This window comes from Carcharhinus amblyrhynchos, chromosome 6, assembly GCF_965287045.1.
Source record: "Carcharhinus amblyrhynchos chromosome 6, sCarAmb.v2.hapA, whole genome shotgun sequence".
Taxonomy (NCBI): domain Eukaryota; kingdom Metazoa; phylum Chordata; class Chondrichthyes; order Carcharhiniformes; family Carcharhinidae; genus Carcharhinus; species Carcharhinus amblyrhynchos.
This window is the reverse complement of record NC_137329.1, coordinates 80,199,840-80,223,483: the sequence shown is the minus strand read 5'-3', so window position 1 is coordinate 80,223,483 and position 23,644 is coordinate 80,199,840. Positions and strand designations below refer to the sequence as shown.

General features: G+C 39.4%; 1 protein-coding gene across 1 annotated transcript in view; it reads right to left on the bottom strand.

The window, feature by feature from the left end:
* Positions 1-1,237: 1,237 nt before the first annotated feature.
* The window catches only part of LOC145344038 (zinc finger protein 800-like), a 93,849-nt gene continuing 71,442 nt past the window's right edge, over positions 1,238-23,644 (bottom strand). The window contains exons 8-9 of the mRNA XM_080190781.1: positions 8,945-10,678; positions 1,238-7,253 (exon numbers count right to left, since the gene is read on the bottom strand). Coding sequence (XP_080046907.1) covers positions 7,240-7,253; positions 8,945-10,678 — 1,748 coding nt within the window. The 3' untranslated portion in view covers positions 1,238-7,239. The remainder of the gene's footprint in view (positions 7,254-8,944; positions 10,679-23,644) is intronic.

The window sequence follows — 23,644 nt, the reverse complement described above, 5'->3', positions numbered from 1 at the left end:
AATGAGTAACTTGAGCGAGACAGGATCATTCAAGAAATTACAGATCAATTAGTTTAACATTGGTGGTACAGAATGTTTGGGATATCCAGGAAACAAGAACATAACAAAGCAAAGCATTAAGGTGGATTTCAGAAAGGAAGATTTTGCTTGACAGACCCAAGTTCTTTAGAAATGGTGAATGGGAGAAATATCATAAATGTGTTATGTAGTGGCATTTGGAAAGCATTTTACAAAACAGTAATAGGAGACACAGGAATTTAACAGGTATGGAATTAAAAGTTGTTGCAAATTGGATTAAATCAGATTTTTGAAATTAACTTTTGCAATACTGGTGTACTGGCAAGGCTGTTTAATTGCCTAGCTGTGGTTGCTTTGAGTAGTGCTGAGTAGCTTTTTGATACAACCAGGTTATTGGAAATTCAGAACACTTAAGCATCTTGGTGTGGGACTGCGGACACCCGAAGATCAGACTGGGTAAGGGGATGTTTCAAAATGCCAATTCTCAAACTGCTGTAGTGAAATTTAAACTTGTGCTCTCTGGATAATTTGTCCAGCAACAGAACCATAACAAATTTTAGATCATAAGTAGAAAACAGTGAAAGCCTAGGGCAACTTTTGAATGGTTGGAAATGGATAGCTGTATCTTTCTCAGTTCACTTCTTTCCTTCTTACAGCAACAATTTGAATACAGGGACAGGGGGATTGAAGTTCAAGACAAAATATGATTCTCGAACATGAAAAGGCCAAGGAAATAGACTAATCTTCAATAGCAATTTGAGGACTACTTACAAGTCATGTTGATAGGTAGTTCTTCTGACCCCTTTGTGAAAATACGAAAACTCATTATAATGGGGTTTGAGGGGAGAAAAGTAAATGCCATCTAATACAATTAATTCTTCAGTTTAAAGTCCAAAACATTCTTCATCTGTAAAGTTTATTTTTTAGTGTCACAAGTTGGGCTTACATTAACACTGCAATGAAGTTACTGTGAAATCCCCCCAGTCGCCACACTCTGGCGCCTGTTCAGATCAATGCACCCAACTAGCACGTCTTTCAGACTTTGGGAGGAAACCCACGTGGGCATCAGGAGAATGTATGAACTCCACAGAGACCCAAGCCAGGAATCGAACCCAGGTCCCTGACACTGTGAGGCAGCAGTGCTAACCACTGTACCACATAACTACAAAACAAAAATTAATTCTTCAATCTATAACAAGAGAGACACTGTGCACACAGCTTCTAGTTTGAATGGCTTTATTTACTGTTGTACTTAAATGTGGCTGTCAGTACAATATTCTATTGCTAGTCACTGCCATCCAGAGGAATTTAGGCAATGTTTCAGTCTACTTTTTGAAAAATATTTAGGACAAACTGTCATAAGATACGATCACAGAGTAAAATGAGGTGGAAGAATTAAGTCAGGGATGGTATTTGCTTGCTCTGCAATGACAACTACTCCCATTGCTGCACCAGCAGTTTCTTCATTCTGACTTCCTCAGTATACCTTTTGCTCCTACATAGTGCTCCAGAATAAAGTTCATCTACATTCAAGTTACCTATAGCAGCAAGTAATATTCAGTACAATTAAAAGCACATTCCTTCATATATACACACAACAAAGATTGTGAATTTCTAAAGAAAATATATCCAGAGAAAATTGCACACTAAATTGGATGTCTCTTCTTAAATGAGCAACATAACTGATGAATTCAATTTTTATGAAACTATTTTCTTTCCTCCAATATTTTGGCACTAAAACGAGTCGCTTAAGCCCAGACAAACTGATTTATTTCAGCCATGTTTCCTGTTCTTATCCACATAGCAAACTGTGCTGCCACCTGTAACATTTTCTAAAACTTTTGACGAGTATGTTTTCAAAGGGGTTGAGAAGGGAGGACTTCTTGTAACTGAAGCCAAAGGTTAATTGCTTCAGTGATTTGATCCATCCTTACTTGGTAGCTCTCCCTAGAAATCAAACAGCTAAATAAAAACTGCTCTGTAAGAAGGGGCATCAATCATGTTTAGAAGCATCGGTGATTTTGATTCTGTAATCCTAAAATCAGGTTCTGCAGCTTACATTTTTTTGTTAAATGGCCTCACATGTATTCAGTAGCATTCGAGGTTCTAGATCACACAAACTTGTGTGACAGGATTACTTAAGTGACCTTGTAGCCTAAAGGTTTTAGAGCTTTTTGACAGTTTAAAAAAAAAATCAATTCTTGGTTCCAATAGTTTGTATAAACTAAATATTTTTTTTTGGAAGGGAAGAGAATGGACATATTTTCTTTTCATGTCATGTGTTTTGTTTTAGTTTTTTGTTCTCTTCTCCCCAAGATGTCAACACTCCCTGGGGAAAGCCCTTCCGGTACTTCTCCGTAGAAGCCATTATTCACAAGTTACCGTCAAGCTATCAGACTGTAGAGGACATCACATCCAAGCCTGAACTTATTCTCACCCAGAGTCCACATAATTCTGCATAACAATCAACAGTAAGAGTGTCTGACTTTTCCACTCCAAAACAGTGCTGAAGCCAACTATAACATTCCTATGACAAACCTCAGGAGCAAATTTCTATATCACCCCGGCTTAAGCAGGCCACCTGTTAGTTGATAATAGGATATCTGTGACCAAATTTAAGCTTATGCTGCCAGGTAACCAAGATAGCTTTATGAATCTCCAACACGGGGAAAAAACAAGACGCTGCTGAGGAAGCAAGACACTTTAAAATGGAAAAAACTGAGTGGAACACTTCAAATTCTTAGCTACGAAAGTAATAAACTATTGTCAGCTTTCTATTAAATAATGGTAACTTATCTAATTTCCTTGGAATAAGAGTTTTATCATCAACATGCACGTGATCCGCTATAACGTTAGGTGAGTCATTATAGATAAAATATCAAATGAAAAATGAGCTATAACGAAGCAGCAAACTGTAATGGAATGAAATGACTGCCATTATTCATCCAACTCACAAACAGCTATGAGAAACAAATTTTTTAACTTCAATAATTCATCTTCAACTAAATTTCCTTTAACACACTAATTTAATATTGTGTTTGTGACAACTAAATGCAACTGTTTCCTCAAAAATATAGTTTTGCTGAGACCTCCGATTGGAGCACATCACTTAAACTGTATAGTATTTGCACCACAAATTATTCTATCTGTAAAACAGTTGAAATGTAGAATTTTGCTTTGAGATCATTGGCGTCAAATAGCAGTCACTACATTTACTTAGTGCAAAGCTTTAGTAAGACTAATTTTGTGCTTCATTTTGGAAAATATCCATTTTGCTGTTACTAAGATATTATGATCATATCATGCTTTTAAAGTTCACTAAATTAATTTTAAAAAGTTGCAACTTAATACAACATATCTAAGCACCACGCAACAGGATATCTACAGTGCTATATTGCCCAACAACCACTCATTGTATTGCCAATGGAATTCAGAAGCACTTCAACAATTCTATCCTTATTCACATATAGCCCAAAAAAATGCACACTGAGCGCAAGTAAACAGTTATACAATAGCTAGAGTGATACATGTTTAGCTGAAGGATCTTACTGCTAACTTTTGAAAAGGGTGGGTGGAAAGATGGTCATACATGGGTCAATATTCATATACCTAAAATATGTCCTACTCTTAATAGAATGACTATGGAAGTTGCTCAATTAAGACAAGACTTTTCCATCCCTTCGTTGGTGTGGTGTAATTCCAGTTAAGGCAAGGTTAGTGATTGGTAATTTGACAGGTGCATCCAATTTAGATTGTTAGCCCAGTGTCATTTGCTAGCCTGAGAACACAAATACACTGTAGCAGTTGGGTCCTTACTGACATTAAAACAATTCTGTTTTATAAAACCGCCTTCGAACTTCACAGTAAATATGATTTCGCAAAACTTGACAAAAACAATCAATTTGAATGACTTTACACACACCTAATGACACCACTTTCAGAAAGGTGATAAACTAATTTGTGGAAACTAGAAAGTCTTATCCTCTCTGTCCACTTGGGGCAAGATTCCTCCAGAACCACCTCGTACCTTTTGAAATTCAAGGAAACTACAGACAGAACCTTTGTAATTCAAAAAAGTGCGTGGGACAACACAGAGCTCTACATGATTTCTCTTGATTTGTCAATGGTCTTTGACTTCAGCAACTGCAAATCCCTTTGGAAAGTCCTCTGAAGATCTGGATGGATTATCATCCTGCAAGTCTGCATATCAGAATGACAGCAATCATCCTTTGGATGGAGACCAGTTCCTTTCATATCTGGACAAGTGTCAAGCAGGGCAATGTAATTACCCCAACTCTCTTCTTCATCTACCTCATTCAACCCCACAAGCGGTCATGAAGTTTTTCAACCTCAACAAGCCGAGAGGTAAGACTAAAGTGACTCTCCAATATATTCACAACTTACAATACATTGACAATTTAACTGCATAATTGTGGCCCAAACTCCAAGCAACATTCAGACCATCTTCAACTCTGCACACAAAAGATGCCTGCCCTCCTTATATAAGTATCTTTTATTCCTGTTGTAGTTATTGATGGGGAGATTTTAGGAGTCCTTATAATAGTTCTCATGTGAACAGCTATCTTTTTCAGAAGGTCACCACCAAAGAGGAGATCCAGCACTCAGTCAATTGTGCAGCCTTCCAAAAATTCAGGTCTTCAACAACAGACTTTTCCACCCTTCATTGGTGTGCCAGTAAAGGCAAGGTTAGCAATCAGGGGGTTAACAGATGAATCTAATTTAGATTGTTAGCCTGGTGTTACACTTTGGCCTTTGAACATGGGTACACTGGAGCATTGGATCTTTGTTAACATTAAAAATTACATTTGTATAGAAAAAAGCATTTGGGAACTTCACACCAGATAAGGTTTTGCACAACTTGGCAAAAAATCAATCTGAATGACTTCACACTTTAGTCATGCTACACAGCTGCATTAGTGAGAATGCAAAGCTGCTTCACAATGCAGAATGTGTGCTGTTGAATTTTAAGCAGGCTCCCACAGACAGATTCCTCCCGTTTATTTCAAGTATCTGACTGAATTTAAGACCTTGTTGTGCCTCAATTTACTGAAAATTGGTAATGCAAAAATAAGTTATTTTACAATCAATATTCAATACTACAGTTTTTCAGAACTTAAATAAAAAGAGAAAAGTTCAGTTATTCACAGTAAGAGATTCTGTCATTTGCTGGAGGTGTGCATCGATTCCTATACTTAACAGTCATCCTGTCACACTGAGTTGAATGCTGACAAAAATGGCTGTTGCTTTTAATGCAGCCTAGCCACCCAAAAACAAAGGCTGCCCATCAACAAATGGGTTGTATGCAGAAGAAAACAATTTGTTGTTTTGCCAACAGTAATAACCATTATATTTCAAGACTCAACACCATTTGGTCATTTTAAAGATTGTTATGGACCAATAATTATAACCAATATGGAAAACAATCAATTAAAGTACAATTTGCATCAAAAACGTTAACAGATTATAGAGTTGAGGGCAATATATGGTGTTACAGTGTTTGCATATTCTTGCTATTGCTCACTTTTGCAATAGAAATCTTTCAATTTTCTGAGGGCATCCCAAAATAAATTTACACTTTAACTGACTGTATTGGTCTTTTAAGCTGTACTAACACACATCTTTCTTTAAATTGGTTCCACAATTTAAAATACATTAACAAAGTAATGGTTAAAAAAACATCATTCATCTTCTTAAATCCATTGTTTTCTCCTGTGCATGACTATCAAAACATCCATACTTTTAGTGAACATGTTAAAACAAAAAATCAGTATGCGATGTAAGCATTAGACATAAATTACAAATTTTTCTTGCTATCAGAATATAACTGTTATTGTTTCTAACATCCACTAAAAGCATGGTGCAGTTAATCATATTCTCTCAATCTTTTTATAGTTATGTAAAAGTCTTGGACGTGACAGTCACGCATGCAAAAATCTGCATCACACTTTAAAAAATATGAAAAGGCCTCAAATTGACCTCAGGAATGCACAGCAATTAAAACGTTTTGAAAAACTCTGATGGGAGCATCGCTGGCTAGGCCAGCATTTATTGCCCATTCCTAACCACCCTTGAGAAGGTGGTGAGTTGTCCTCTTAAACGACTGCAGTCATGTGCTGTAAGGAGAAGAGTTCTAGGATTTTGATCTGGTGATCTAGTTTCAAATCAAGGTGGTATGTGGTTTGGAAGAAAAGTTGCAGATGATGGCACTCCCATGCATCTGCTGCCCTTGTCCTTTTAAGTGGTAACAGTCACAGGCTTGGAAGGTGTTGTCAAAGGACCTTAGTGGATTGCTGCATGCATCCTGTAGATGGTATGCACTGGTGCCACTATGCATCAATGCTGGAGGGAATGAATGTTGAAGGTGGTGGATGGGGTGTCAATCAAGTGGGGTGCTCTGTCCTGGATGTTGAATTTGAGTATTGTTTGAACTGAACTCATGTAGAGAAATGGAGAGTATTCCATTTATCTTTGACTGTGCCTTATAGATGGTTGACAGAGACTTTGGGGATTCAGGTGGTGAGTTACTCTCCACAGAATTCCAACCTCTGACCTGCTGATATACACCTATTTATTTGGCGAGTCCAGTTCGATCACTGGTCTTTTTTCTGGTCAATATGTGAACTTAAAAGGGATGGTATAGGTTATGCAAAACAGAGTCTTTGCAGTAGAACAATACAATGTGTCCTGTATGTTGTAGCGCTCCTTCCTGTTCCAAACAATGTTGCTCTGGCCTCCACTGGGCACAGGAGATCTGCTAGGCATTAATAACAAATATCCAACACACTAGTAGCAGATTTTTAACTGTCATAATTTTTGATAACCTTGTTCTACTGTTCCCATACAAGATTTGGAGATTAGTTGTAATTTTTGTCGACTCTCATGAATGCAGAGCACATTTCCACCAAAGCGTCAGAAAGAAACTTGTCATTCAATATCTGTACAGCATAGTACTGGTTGCTGCACAGTCAGTCTGCAGTGTTGTACCATTTTACATTTGGTACATAAAAAGGGTCTTGGTAATTTGAATGCAATTATCTCTCCTTTTAAGTGTCATTTCACAGAATTGCTCCTAATTCATGTCCATGGTACTTTGGTTTCCTGTTTTTCCACAGCTGATATTTACTCAGATGACTCTGTGTCTTGGCCACAAAATTTAATCTTCACATGACAAGAATCTCAAAACGTCCATTTGTTAACCTGTTATCTGGAAGTATCTGGGAAAGAATGGGATTTAAAAACAAAGACAAGTTTAATGCACTGATATTTGTTGCAGTGTTGGTTAAGTGGTGAAATTAACAATGTCAGATTGTTTAATCCTTTCAACTTTCACACTGTCAGCAATGAAGGCTTAATTTAAAAAATGGTTTTCCTAACTTTTTCAAATGCTGCATCTCTACTTCGTAAATTTATTTCCTGGCTATCTCATTTGCAATCGAGCCAGCAAATGCAATATTCATTTTAAATCATCACAGTAATTTTCTGCTTATATGACCTCCACATTCATACTGAATCTTCTGTAATACAACTATTTTTCTCTATCTAGTCTACTTACTTGTCCAGGAAGATATCAAACAGGGAAGAATTCAACAATCCTTTTAGCTCGATAGAAAAGGTGGCTGACATCACCTTCGAATCAGTAACCAATAAATGCTGCCCTGTGAAGAATAGCTTAAGGAATTTAAACTGGATAACTGGGGCTAAGTCTCTCTATGCCTGGCGAGGAGCACAGCCTACCAACTTGGGATGCAAAAACCTAAGAATATTTCTTGATTTCACGCACTATTGAACCTTTCTTGAACTCTACACATCTCATTAAATTACTCCCTCCTGGGTTTATTATTAGTGTCTCAAAATAGTTTAAATTACTGTGTCTATTGTTCTAATTCAATGATCTAGAAAGGATCATTGGCTTGTTGTTAAAGACAATTCAAAAGAGTATAGAAAGAGGAGCAAGAGTAGGGCATTTGACCTCTTATGCCTGAAATTTAATGCTGATCTTTTTTACCTCACTACACCTTCCCACACTATGTCCACAGCCCTCGAATCCCTTCAAAAAGACCAAAATATACATCAATCTCTGACTTGAGTACACTCACAAAAAGCATCCTTCACTCTATGCAAGAATTTACTTGCCAATGGATTTAAATAGGGAAACAAGAAAAAAAAGTTAGTGTTAAATACAAAAGCTTTCTTTTAAATCGACAATACCAAAGCAAAACTAAGAGGCTAAGTTAAACCTATGTTTATATTAAACCTATGTTTTCACAAGAACTACCAAAGGTCGTGAATGTAGCCCAATCCATCACACAAATCAGCATCCCATCCATTGACATGGTCTACAATTCCCACTGCCTCGGCAAAGCAGCCAGCATAATTAAGGACCCCACGCACCCCAAACATTCTCTCTTCCATCTTTTTCCTTTGGGAAAAGGATTCGAAAATCTGAGGTCACATACCAACCAACTCAAGAACAGCTTCCTTCCTGCTGCTGTCAGATGTTTGAATGGACTTACCTTGCATTAAGTTGATCTTTCTCTACACCCTAGCTATGACTGTAACACTATATTCTGCACTCTCTCGTTTCCTTCTCTATGAATGTTTGTCTGTATAGCACGCAAGAAACAATACTTTTCACTGTATGTTAACATACGTGACAATAATAAATCAAATCAAATGTTACTGGGTTGGAAATTAATGACATTAGGTCAAAAGTCTGATGCACAATTAATAAACACAGAGTAAAATCAGGTTAAGCACAAGACAAAATAGCGTTCCACCCCACTGTCTGAGTTCCCGCTCGGATGAATAAGGTAAAAATTGCCCCATCAGGGTTTAAAACTTTGAACTACAAGTTTAGCTTTTAGTTTTTAAAACCACAAAACAAAAGACATTACTGCACTCTTACCAAAGAGAAGGGCCTTGGATCGGGTGCTGCGGCCGACATTTTTATTTCCTTCCTGTGTCACAACTGCGTTTTTGTGCGTCTTCTTGTGATGCTCCAGATATGTCTTTTTGGCAAATGCTTTTCCGCACTTAGTGCACTTGTGCAGTGAGAAGTGTTTGGTAAATTTTACTTCCATGCTAGGCTCTGCTCCATCAGTTTTCCTGCCAACCACAGCTGAGTATGGGAGAGAGGAAGTGGAAGTACCATCGTGTTTCTTGGTGTGCTTTGTTTCATCTCTCTTGGGGCCTTTCCTCGGCACTCTGTTCAGGACAAATTCAATTGGTTTCTTCACTGCCCGGCTCTCTAGATTGGCGGCGATTTTGCCAAGGTAACGGGTTGACTTCTTGTGCACCACAGTTATATGTCGGACCACGTCCCTCTTGCGACGTGTCTCGTAGGTGCAAAGGGGGCACTTGTAGAACTTGACATAAATATTGTTGCCATCTGTGTGCAGCTCGATGTGCTTTGTCAGGTTCTGCTTGGAGGTAAACTGTCTCTTGCACAGCTTACAGTAAAGCTGCTTGAAGTCAAATCCCATTGAGAGCTTGGGCTTTCTGGGCTTGGAGTGGCCAGCTGCTGCAGTCAGACTTGAAGTCTTTGGGCTGTCATTCTCTTGCTTCACTTTGTTTTTCGGTATTGGAGTGACTTTGGTCTCACTCATTTGGTTTGAGGCTTTGGACTCGCTCTGAGGAGAGGGCTTGTTGGTAGGCAGCGAGGCCTCCGCATTGCCTGTGCAGTAGGCACTAGCTTCAGTCACTTCCAAGCAACGTGCCACAGCTGTGCCCTGCTCCGGAGATTTGGACAGACTCTCTCCCAGATTTATTTTGTGCACAATCAACATGTGGCGTTTCAGCATGACCTGTGAGCTGTACTTTCTTTTGCACAAAAGACACTTGCATGCTGTCAGGTTGTACTCGGCCTTTGAGGAAGACTTGCGCCTGCGGGGTGCAGAAGCTACCAAATGCTCAGGGAATGACTCTTCCAAGCTGAGTGGCTGTCCAGGTTTGGTGGCAATGTCAGGAGTGATGCAGTCCCTCCTCAGACCTCTGTGCACCTCATCGAAATGCCTACGCACATTTGCTTTTGTGGCAAAGAACTTGTGGCAGACAGGGCAGTTCCTGCCTACGGTGACCACGCCAATGCCCTTGGACCGCCTTCTAGTGTTGGAGAGGGGGGACTGGTGCCCCACACGGTTCTTGGTTTCAATATACTTCTTCAGCTCTTCCATCCTCTTCTTATGCACTTTTCTAATGTGCCGCCGTACACTACGCCGGGAATTGAACGTTTTTGCACAAAGGCAGCAGACCAAGTGGGGAGCAAGACTGGAACCATTGGAGATCTCCATCTCTGGAAGGAGGGGTTCTGGGCTATGTTCTAATTTTTGTGCTTCTACTTCTTTCTTTATAAACTCTGAAGGGGCTGATCCTGCATGATCCAACTCTTCCGCTGGTACAATCTCAGGAATCTTTTCAATGTCTGCCTCTTGTATTGGCAATGGGCTGGAGGTTTGTGGACTGTATGTCTCTACATTGATGACTGTTTCATCGATTCTAGTTACATGTTGATACACTGCATTCTGGTTTGTTTCAATTGGTTCTAGTTTGATTATGTAGTCTTGCTTATCAACCCGAGGGTAAATTGCTTCCAGAAGTTCCCGTATAGTGCGGCTCTGTTTATCATTTGCATCTGGGAAATCTAAAGTGGTGAAAAGAGTTTACTTGTATGGACTGCATAAAACAACACTCTAAAACATCTTAAAAGAAATTCAAAAATTGAATTTACAAAATCAAATTAGAATCATTTTAGTGGAATGGTGCAGATTATTCAAAGAATTGAGTTGTAGCTTTAACTTATCAATCAACAAAGGTACTGAGTTTCTGTGGATTATGAACATCTGTACATATACTAGCCAATCTATCTCCATTTAAACTGAATGCACTGATGCACAGTAACGGCAGTGTGTACTATCTACAAGATACACTGCACAAACTCACCAAGGCTCCTTAGACACCATCTTCTAAACCCACAAACATTACCATCTAGAAGGAGAAGGCAGCAGACACATGGGAACATCACCACCTGCAAATTCCCCTCCAAGTCATTACGTCACTGTTTCTGCATTGTTGCCAGGTCAAAAGCCCGGAACTCCCTCTTTCCATGATGGAGGTACACTTGAGTTTCCTGTGGCAACTTATTAAATGCTTTTTGGAAATTCAAATATGCTAAATCTACTGGTTCTCCTTTATCCACCAGACTTATTATATCCACAAAGAACTCTAATAAAATTGTGAAACAGGATTTTGTTTCACAGAACCATGCTGACTCTGTCTAATTGTATTATAATTGTGATATAATATAAGTGTTTAGTTACTAGACATGGTTTCTCAGCAGTTAGCACTGCTGCTTCATAGCACGAGGGACCCAGGTTCAATTCAGAACTCAGGTGACTGTATGGATTTTGCACATTCTCCCTGAGTCTGCGTGGGTTTCCTCCAGGTGCTCTGGTTTCCCCCCTCAGTCCGAAGATACGCCAGTTAGGTTGACTGGCCATACAAAATTGACCCATCGTACAGGATTTTAGGATCTCACTCAGGCAAAGCTCGTAAAATCCCACTTGAGGCCGACAGAGAATTCCGTTCTGCAAGCCTCATCCGCCCCGATTCCAGGGTGGATGAGGCAGCAAAATTCTGGCCTTAGTATTATGGGATTAGCAGGGTAATTACATGGGATTGTGGAGATCCTGGGTGGGATTATTATCTGTGCGGGTTCAATGGCTGAATGGCCTAATTCTGCACTGTAGGGATTCTATGATTCTACTATGCCCTGAATAGCGATTCCAGTAATTTCCCCAATATTGTTAGGTTAACTGACCCATAGTCTCTCCTACTGTTTGTCTTTCTCCATTATTAAAATTGAGCTGTTCCACTGACTTTTTCCAATCCAGAAACCTTTCCAGATTCCTATGGACTTTCAAAAGATTGAAACCAATGCTTCCACCATCCCTACAGCCACTTATTTTAAAACCGTAATAGGGCAAAAAGCCCAGGAGACTTGTCAACCTTTAATTCCATGAGCTTTCTTGGTGCTTCTTCTCCATTGATGTATTTGCATTTATTTGGCACCTGATCACAATCTCAGAAATGTGCCACAATCAGTGAATTATTTGTGAAGTAAACAGATAACTGTTGTCCTTTCTTGCCCTATTTTGGCAACATGCGAACCAAATTGCACAAAGCAACGTCTACAACATAAACACAATGAAGGATCTGTTCATCTTTTCTCTGGTGTTGTTGACTGAAGGAAAGATGTTTGGATACAATATAATCCCTTACACTTCTCTGAATAATGCATGGAATCTATAGCCTCAAACTGAACTGGCTACTAAAGCCTCAAGTAAATGTGTCATCTAAAAGAGAATACCCACTTGAAATGCAGCAGTCACTGCAGGATGAGAATCATGATGTGGAGTTGCCAGTGTTGGACTGGGGTAGGCACAGTAAGTAATCTCATGACACCAGGTTAAAGTCCAACAGATTTATTTAGTAGCACAAGCTTTCGGAGTATTGCACCTTCATCCAGTGAGAGTAGTACAGAAGTGAGAGATTACCTCAGTTCATCAAGATGTAGAATCGGTTTCAGTGGGAACAGGAAATAGCAAAGGTAAGAAATCACTTGTGGATCTAGTTTACAGGTCCCCTTACAGTAGCTGCACTGTAGGATAGAGTATATAGGAAGAAATAATGGGGTGATGGGGCTTGCAAGAAAGTACTGCAAAAGTCATTCATGATTTTAATCTTGATGCAGATCAGGCAAATCAGTTTGGCAAAGGTAATCTCGAAGATGAGTTCATAGAGTATATTTGGGATAATTTCTCGGAGCAGTACATTCTAGTGCCAACCAGGGAGCAGGCATTTTTAGACCTGGTAATATGCAAGTAAACCAGATGAATTAATAACTTCATAGTAAAGGAGTCTCCAGGAACAGAGATGATGGCATGATAGAATTTCATATTCAGCTTGAGGACGAGAAGTGGGTGCTTATGATTAACTTCTTAAACTTAATTACATAGGAATGAAGACAGAGTTGGCCAAAATGAACTGGGGAGCAAGTTAAAATGGAGGACAGTAGAGGAGCAGTAGTAGACATTTAATGAGATACTTCATGACTCCCAGCAAATATATTTTTTTCCATTAAGAAAGTAAGTCTCTGTTAAGGATGTACCAACCATAGCTAACTAAGAAAGTTAAAGCAAACATACAATGCTGCCAAGAATAGTGGTAGGTCAGAATATTAGCCAGATTTTTTAAAGGAATGACTGAAAAAGAAGAAATTAGACTACTAGTTAGAAATATAAAACAGATAGCAAATGTTTCTACAGCTATCTTAAAAGAAAAAGAGTAAAGTGAGTGTTAGCCCTTCAGAGAGTGAAGCTGGAGAATTAATAATGGAAAGCAAGGAAATGACAAAAGCATCGTACAGCTGTTTTCTGTCTGGTTTTCACTGTGGGAGACAAGAAATTTCAAGAGTATATGAAAATCAAGAGGTAAAGGGAGGGAGGAACTTCAAACAACATATATTCAAAGGAAAAGTCCTGGGTAAACTGTTAGAATTAAAGGCTGACAAATCCCCGGGACCGGAATGCCTACATTCTACAGGGATCTGGAACGTTGACTATTTGTGACAGATATTAATGACCTGGATGAAGGGACCAAATATTTGGTTGCTAAATTTGGTGATGCTACAAAGATAGCTAAGAATAGAACAAAATCTTTTTAGGCTCTTTATGTGGATAGGCAAAAAACTGGCAGATGGAGAATGTGGAAAAATGTGAAGTTTTCCATTTTGGCAGAAAGAATAGAAAGGTGCCCTATTTAAAAGTGGAGATTTCAGAAATTGGTGGTAGAGAGGGATCTGGGTGTCACATCAATCACAAAATGTTAATATGTAGTTAGGCACATAGAATGCTGGCATTTACTGCAAGGAAAAATTAATTATAAAAGTCGGATGGTGTTATTACACCTGTACAGGGCGTTGGTGTGACCGCATCTGGAGTGCTATGTATAGTTTTGGTCTCCTTAGACTGGATCTAATTGAATTAGAAGCTGTTTGGATAAAGTTGACTCAAATGATGCCTTGGATAGGGAGATCATCTTATGACAAAGATCAAGTAGGTTGGGCCTATATTCATTGGACATTAAAAGAATGAGATGTGATCTTATTAAAACATATAAGATCCTGAGAGGACTTGACAGGGTGGCTGCTGAGTGGATATTTCCCCTTGTGGGGGTGTCTAGAACCAAGGGACACGATTTAAAAATTAGGCGTCTCCCATTTAAGACCGAGATGAAGAGAATTTTCAACTTTCAAAGGGTTGTTAGTCTATGGAATTCTCTTCTGCAGATAGCAGTGCAGGCTGGCTCACTAAATATATTCAAAGCTAAGTTAGATAATTTTTGATATACTTGGGTGTCAAGGATAATGAGAAACTGACCCGTAAAATGGAGTTGAGGCCACAATCAAATCTGCCATGATCTTATCTTGTGGGCAGAATGGTCTACTCCTACTTCTTGTGTTCTAGTCACTTAATATTGCTAGATTTTCTACTCCGGTGCATGTGTTCTGACTCAGGGTGAGGTGCTACTACATGAGCCAAACAATGCATCTCACTACACAAAAATATTCTGGAGCTGTAAAAAACAAATTGTGAATATTAGACTAATAGAACTTTGCACTCACTCGCATTCAAAATAAAGGGTTAAAGATTCCCATTGGCATTCACAGTTTGAATCTACTGTGAATTTTAAACTACTTTCAGGTAATAATTTGCATCACCTGCAAGTAATTATATGACTAGCCTTTAAGAAGGCAGGTGCAACTTTGGACAATAATCCTGAAGCTACACCAAGCAGTAAATATTTCTAACATGTTATCCCAACCAATCAAGAACAGCTTTCTTTTGCTGGTAAGCTTATTAAATTGCAGCTGATCTGGAACGTATAACTTTGCTCATCATCATCTTCAAGTTCTCAGCCCAAAAGGCAAGTCCAATGCACACCACCAGATCTCCCCCAGACGTGGAGCAAGGGTGCAGGTCTCAAACCCACCCAGCCAGAATGCAAATCAAATCCCACACAGCTGGCATCAATCTGATCCACATCGGCCATCCAGCCAACTGGCTCCCCCAGGAAGTCCAAACGGTGGTGGCAACATACAACTTTCACATCTAGATTATATTCTAGAACTATGAATAGCAATGGCAGAGGCTCTAATTTCTTTCCATCACATGGCTGACCAGGAATCTCTCCCGCCTTACCACATGTCACTGGTATATGTTGAAAGGATTTACAAGTTAATATTCAATCTGTTTGACCGTGTTATGAAAGAACTTTCCGTGGCCATCAAGTCCTGGAGTGGGACTTGAACCGGAGCTCCTGGCTGAGATAGGAATAGTATTCAGTGTGCCACAAGACCTCCTGCTTTATTCATACAAGCATATAAAATTGATCGGGAGAAAGAGAACAATTGGTCCATCAGTTTGCCTCAGACCAAGGAGAGCTGTGGCATTCTGACTAAATATCTCCTTGTTCTCCACAGTCATGTAATCACCAGGGAGGTTTTTAAATAAAAAGTGAAAAGCCTAGGACCAGGATGGAAACATTCTCAATTTTTCCCCACTTCCCTCAGGCATCGAATCGGGTAGCTGAAACCATGGGGCAGTCAGGGAAAGACTAACCCCAAAAGGACCCCAACTCACCTTCTTATTATTTTAAAAGAGGCAGGTCAAGAGTAGGCAAACAATTTGTTCTTAGTGGGTGGATCAGACATTAAATTATTTTAACGGGATTGCAACTTGCAGTTCAACAGAATTATTTTTTTAAATACAGAGTTCAGGATTTTCAGGTCTTGGGAATTCTCACAGGTAAACGGAGATGGGAAAACACAACATGAATGAGATAAAGGTCTTCATTGCAGTGTTAATGGACCAAAAGCAATCATTTTTCCCGGCCCAACAAGCTTACTTCCATGTAAATGAACCCCCGCGTGAAACACTGGGAAATCTTCATTTCAACATTTCCTATCCTCAAACCCACACTCTACCCAGACCCAAGGAAACATCAGAGACGATGATTCAGATCATTCTTATATGTTCACATTTTTTTAAGATTGAGGTTAAAAGTAGTGGAGGATCTGGCAGAGTACCAATGGTTCCAGCGTAGAACTGGCATATGGCTTAAAGTAACAGTATTCCAGTAGATTCTGCCGTAAGAGGGTTAAGTAGAAAATACGGCACAAAAACAGGCGTTAAGGCTTTATTTCTGTCTTCTCTTATGTTTTCTCATTTAAATTTACCATTGTAACTATCTGTTCTCTTCTCCCTCAAATGGTTTCTCCTTAAGCGCATCTAGATTATTTATTTCAATAAACCCAGGAGTAAGTCCCACACTCTTACCACTCTTTGGATAAGTAAGCTTCTCCATTGGCGTTCTTGCTAACTATTTTATATTGATGACCTCTAATTATATTCTCCTCAACAAAGGGGGAATAGTCTCTCTATCCACTCTTAAAAAACACCTTTCACAGTTTTGAAAACCTATATTCAGTCATCCCTCAGGCTTCTTTTTCCATGAAAAAAAGTCTCAGCCTGTCAATCCCTTCCTGACATGTACACCCATGCACACGGTATCATCCTTGTATATCTTCTAGGCACCCTCTGTGGTGCCTCTATATTCAATAGTGACCAGAACTCGAAGTGTGGTCTAAGGTTCAGTACAGGTTTAGCAAAACTGCACTACTTTCTAATGCTATCTCTCTAGGAATTAAACCTAGTCTTGGTCTATTTTTAATCGTGTTGCCAACTCTTTTGAGATACTTTTGTGTATTTGCATTCAGAGATACTTTCGTTCACTACCCCACATCGACTTGCACCTTGCAGATTAAGTGTCCTCACTATTCTTCCGATAAAAATTATTTGTGCTGAACTTGACCTTCCAATTATTTGCCCATTCTGCGAGCGTACTAAATTTGTTGCAGTGCTCATCACCCAATGTGGCATCATCCGCAAAATTAGAAATTGTGCTTGTGATTCGAAAGTCCAAATTGGCATTGTGAATTGTGAATAGCAGGTCACATTTAGATTAATGTTAGACACTTTGGAAGAGGTAATGAAGCTGCTGAAGACAATAGCATAGAAACTTGAGGCTGTAAAAATGGACTAAATTGCTTCAACACATGTAATACCAGAACTGCTTACAACTCAGCAAGTAACAGTTTTGTGAGGAAATTACCTTGACTAGGAACACAGTAGCTGGAATCAGGCTTGCTAGCATAAATAATGAAAGAAAGTTCCCACTACACTGTACTTCCATATCATTGGCTACTTTCAGGTATCTGCAGAAGGCATCACTTGGATCAGTCAGCAACATTTACCACTGCATCACTGAATTAAGTGCTACCCATGGCCCAATTGGTAGCACACTCATCACGGGTCAGAATATTGTATGCTTCAGCTCCAAAGAATTCAGCACATGATCTAGGCTGACATCCCGGTACAGTCCTGAGGCAGTGCTGCACTGTTCAGGGTACTGCCTTTCAATGAGACATTAGCCTGAGGTGCCCGATCTAGGTTTAAGTGAAAGACCCTTAGGCACTATTTCAAAGAGTTAATCCCTTAAACAAAATTCCTCAAATTGATTATCTGATTCTCATTGTTGTTTATGAGACTTTGCAGTGTCCAAACTGGCTGTATTTCAAAAGGTACTTAACCACTGCAGTGTCGTCAGGCCATACGGATGACAGCAACCCAAGTCCATGAACAGGTTATTGCAGCAGAGACAGACCAAGTGTTCTCACTCAGATGGCAATATCAAAGATTAAGACACCATTGATTACACTGTGTGACCATTCATATACCTACAGGTTAAGAGTAACCAAAAAGGGTTACTCTAGCCCTCAGGTGGAAAATGACCAGCAGCCACAATTATGCAAATGAATGCTCATTTTTCAGAAAATCCTTGTGACACTCAAAAAAATTCAAGAATTTTGTAATTGTTCCAGTTGGAGGCTGTGCTGCCTGAAAGGCACTCCTACACAAACATTTATCATTTTTGTCATTTTGCAATGCTGCAATTTTACACCTTACTTTGTGTTTTAACAAAACATTTGTTTTCTGGTCAGCCTGCAGTTATGTTCCTGCCATAATTCCGTTTTTCTCACAACATGCGCAATTGCTTAATCTGCCCGTGAACCTATGTACTTACAGTCAGTTTTGTAAATTAAAAATGTCACTAAGCCGTTAACTGTAAGTGAAAGTGACAGGCTTTTTTGAAAAAAACATTTTTTTTGATGACAATCCCACTGACCATAAATAGCACTTTTCATATTTACGCACTGCTGAAAGCTTTGATATAAAACATTATTTCAGCATTTTGTTTATTTTGGAGTGCACTGAAGAGATCCAGTAATTCCACAGGCATAGTCAACGTAAAATGGCATTCTATATTAAAGGCACCAAAATCTGATGGATCAGACTATCCAGGGGATTCTTAACTGTAAAGATAGTGTAAATACAGGTTGATACACATTAACATTTCTTAATCATTCACCATTTAAGTTCAAGTGCTGCATGAATTGGTTGCAAGTGCAGTGATCCTGTGTGCCAATGCCTCACACTACTTCCATTGATCTAATTTACCAAATGCCTTGAAGGAGCAGGATTAAGTTTTAGGCCTGGGTTAGCCACCACACTCACTGGAACCTATATTGGAGGACTCCACATAGCAAGTGGCACAACTCTGCATCTTCTGCTCTTCTGTCCCAGACCTGAAGAAGAAAACACTCTCCAGACAGCTGCATTCGAATTGTGATGACATTTGGCCAACCAGGATACAACTGCTACTGATCACTCTGGCAAGTCCAATGGCGCCTTTGGTTGATTAGGATGTCCTCCTGGTACTATCCAATATTGATTATTAGTCCAACATGCATACATTTTATCTGTTGTCTGGTTTGCTTTGGGAAAGAGAGGCTCACCTGCATTAACTAACTGCCAAAGTCAGTGGCATTTGACTGTCGGGTTAACTGGGTGTGCAGGTACCAGAAGGTGGGCACAGAATACAATTAGAAAATTGTCTTTGTTCAGAGCAAGGTAAACACAACAAATGCAATGGATTGAAAGGAGCAGAGAATGGATTACATTACAGCAAACTGAGGACGTAAAAATTTCACACTGAATATTGCTCAGGTGGAACTATCTTATCCGCACATAGGAACAAAAAGTTTACCAGTTACGTACAAAAACTATGAAGTCATGAGAAGTTTGAGGAGTTCCTCAATTAAACAATTTTTTTAAAATTGCAAATTCCCCTCCATTCTTCCTCTTTCACAAATCATTCACAAGAATGCACTTAATTTCAAAATCATGAAATGGACTGGGCCTTATTATTAGAATTATAGAATCATACAGTGCTGAAGAGGCCCTTTGACCCATTGAGTCTGCACCATCACATGAGAAACACCTGAACTCCCATCCACCGGCATTTGGCCCATAGCCTTGAATGTTATGACATGCCAAGTGCAGGTACTTTTTAAAGGATGTGCGGCAACATGCCTCTACCATCCTGCCAGGCAGCACATTCCAGTCTGTCACTAACCTCTGGGTAAGGAAGTTCTTCCTCTCATCTCCCCTAAATTTTCTGCTCATCACCTTGAATCCTTGTCCCCTTGCAACTGACCCTTCAACTAAAGAGAACAGCTGCTCCTTATCCACTCTGTCCATGTCCCTCATTTAGACTGTGATCTGGCAACGTAAGCTACAATTCAAGTGGGAAAATTCCTGTATCTTCCTGATTTAGTTACAAAGCTAAATTTAAACAAGAAAGAAAACAAACCAAAATGACAAATGGTTCAGAGTATAGTCACCCAAGCCTCTATTTGGGAATCCAATGTTCAAACCAGTTTGAATGTTTTACCTGCACTCAACTAAACCATTTGTCTCCATTGTTTACTAAACAAGTTTGGTCTACAAGTTGGACCAGCATACGCGCAGCATATTTTACAATACTGTTGCAACTCTGAGGTTTGAGTTTGCAATAGTTATCATTAACAATCTTGACAGATAAAATAGGTTACAAGGGAAGAGAGTTCGGATTGTTTCAATCAGTTTCTTGTTTGGAATTGGATCTGAATAAAGTAAATTCTACATTTTTATTATTGCCAACAAAGGAAGCCAAACAGTAAGTTTCTATAATTTGATTTTTGCAAGATATGTGAAAATAAGTTCTTGCAAAAATAACTTCCAGGAAATGACTGCATATGACAATAAAAATGTCAGGGAAAAAGATGAATCTTACAGCAGGTTGATAGAATCTTTGTTTGAAAAATACAATAAACATGGGTGATACCAAGTAGCGAAAACATTGTGACAGACAACACTCATTAAGCAGCATTTGATTGCCGCACAGCAGAGCGCAAGAAAAATTCCCAATTGAGTCCCGTCACTTTTCGAACCACAAAACATATGCACAGAATTTGGCAGGAATGGAATATAGATGTTATAGTAACAACTACAATATAGCCCCACAAACAACAGAAATATAATTTAACTCCAACTGCGTATATGTTAGCACAAATTTCAGTTCTGGGATAGCTTCTACGCATAAGTTCCACAGCTGTTAAAAGTTTACAGTGCATGTAACAATTCACGATAAACCATGACGTATACCAGATCAAAAACAGTACTGTGCTCTTAATCACCATTCTGTATCAAAGGGATCACATGCAGCTTTCCAGAGTAACTGAAAAATCACAGATTTTGAGTAATCCAAGCAGAGTTAGAGAAATATATAAATGCTGCTTACTTTATAAGAGGGCCACCAATCCCGAAATACTTCATACACATAGAACCAATCCCTATGAAATGAACTCACATAATATGGTCACCAGTAAAGTATAATGATGGATTTGATATTGAATAAGATTTTCATAGATTTGTTCAAATATTCAAGCTCTACTGTTTTAAAACAGAAGTAGCAACACAATGTATGACTGTATTAAGGGGACATATGAACATAGGAATTACGAGTAGGCCACCTGGCCCCTATTCCGCCGTTCAATAAGATCACGGCTGATCTGATGATAGTCTCAATCCCTAATTCTGTCTACATCCCATATCCTTTTATCCCCTTTTTAATCAAGAATCTAAGTAGCTCTGCCTTAAATATATTCAAAGATTATGCTTCCGCTGTCTTGTGAGGAACAGGAGTGTCGGAGATTCTCAACCTCATGAGAAAAAGATTCCCTTATCACCATCTTAAATGAATGATCCCTTATTTTTAAGCAGTGACCCTTAGTTCTAAATTCTCCAAGATGAAACTTCCACCCAGTCATTAACGCTCAGGATCTTAGCTGGAGAGACTGCATCAATATGTCACAATCTTGAGAACAAAAGATAGACAATTTGATGCGAGGAGGGGGGGAAGTGGATCATCCTTCCACCAACTCCAGCATGATGCCACCATGAAACATCCTCCTCTGTCAACATTTCGCAGGGATCCCTCCATCTGTGATACGCTAGTCTACTCTTCCATTGTATGCAATTTCTTATCCACTTCCCACAACCTTCCCTTGTAATCGCAGAAGGTAGGATATGTACCCTTTTACCGCCTCACTATTCAAAGCCCCAAACACTTTTTTCCGGTTAAGCATTTCATTTGCACTTCCTTCAAGGTCTACTTCGACACTCCAAATGAGGTCTCTTCCATATCAGGGAGAACAAACCCAGACTGGATGACTGCTTTGCAGAACACTTCCATTCGGTGTGCAAGCCTGACCAAACCTTCTTGTTGCTTACCATTTTAACTCAGCACCTTGCTCTCATGCCCACGTGTCCGTCCTTGGCCTGCAATGCTCCAGTGAAGCCCAACACAAGCTGGAGGAGCAGCATCTTATCTTCCAATTAGGCAAGTTACAGCCCACAGGACTCAACATCAAGTTCAACAACTTTAGACAGAGCTTTCTCCACCATCATAAACCCTTTGTTAAAAAAATTCCCATACGTTTATCGCCTCAATGCAAAATCACCCCCAACGCAGGCAACCAGACCACCTCTCTCTTACTCTTAAAGTTGTCTCTTCTTGTTGTAATCTTTCTCAACTACAATTTAGCATCCAACACATTTTCCCTCTCTCCCTCCCCTTGGAATTTTTCTCTCATTGGAATATGTCTATTATGATGAATTATGATGATGAAATATCTCTTTAAATGTCTGCCACTGAACCTCTGTTGGTCTATCCCTGAAGCACGTTTGCCAGTTCATTTTATAAATCTCTGCCTTCATGCTCTTGTAATTGCCCTTATTTAAGTTTAAAATACTAATCTTGGAAATATTCTTCTCTCCCTTAAAATGATTGATTTTACATTTTGTTTATGATAACAGGAGTACACCACTTAGCCCCCTGAGCTTGCTCCAGGATTCAATAAGATACAGATCCACTCTGATCTTAACTTCATTTTCCAGTCTTTGTTCCCTATCCTCATACCCTCAGCTAACAAGAATATATCAATCACAACCTTATCAAATTCTTTAAACATTTTACACAGCTTGCTCAATTGTCTATACACCAGGGAATTCAAGCCAAGTTTACACAACCCATCATCATAATTCAGGACTTTGACTCCCATCCCCCGGACATTCTGATGAATCTGCAATTTTTCGATCTGTAACTAGCTGAATGTCTGTTAAACACCATTAAGTTCAACCACTGTAAGTCGATCATGTGATTAATTAGACACCATTGGCTTTCCTTCAGATTGGTTGTCAGTTGTAAATCCCTGGCTTATCGTCAAAAGGAACTAAACATAAAATGACTGGCTTTTCTTGTGTTTAAAAATATTTTGCTACCGTTAATAGAGAAAGACATGCAGCAGAAAGAGAGGAAGAGGGAGACAGAAGGGAAAAAAGACAGATTGCTGAACTACAAAAATTGCACTGTTTTGTCCTTCAATCTTGGTTTATGTTAAGAACAAACCTTTCAAGTCATATTACATTAGAAAAATGCACAAATCGCTACAGGCCTGTTACTGCAGGTGAGGTTGTAGGCTTAACACAAAGTGATAACTTGGAGCTTGGTCCCATTTCTAATATGTACTGTGTATTTTTACTTCTCCTTCAATGGATTTTGAGACTTGGCCAGCCAGTGGTCACCATGTTTGCTGCTTCGCTTATTGAACTGACTATGGTCCTAAAACATACTTAACGTTGAGACATGAATTCATGTCATTTCAGGTGGCACAGGAGAGAGGTTGAAAATGAACTATATCTAAATCAGCCTGACAATGAATTCCAACTGGCAATCTTCATAGATGACAGAGACATTAATATCCTAGCTTTGAGGGGGTAGACGCAAATAACTGTGCCGGCTCGGTGGCACAGTGGTTAGCACTGCTGGCTCACAGCTCCAGGGACATGAGTTCAATTCCCAGCTTGGGTCAATGTGTGTGTGGAGTGACTGTGACTGTGTGCGTTTCCTCCGGGTGCTCCGGTTTCCTCTCACAGACCAAGATGTGAGAGTTAGGTGCATTGGCCAGGCTAAATTCCCCCTTAGTGTCCCAGGATGCATAGATCAGAGGGATTAGCCAGGTAAACATGTGGGGTTATGGGGATAA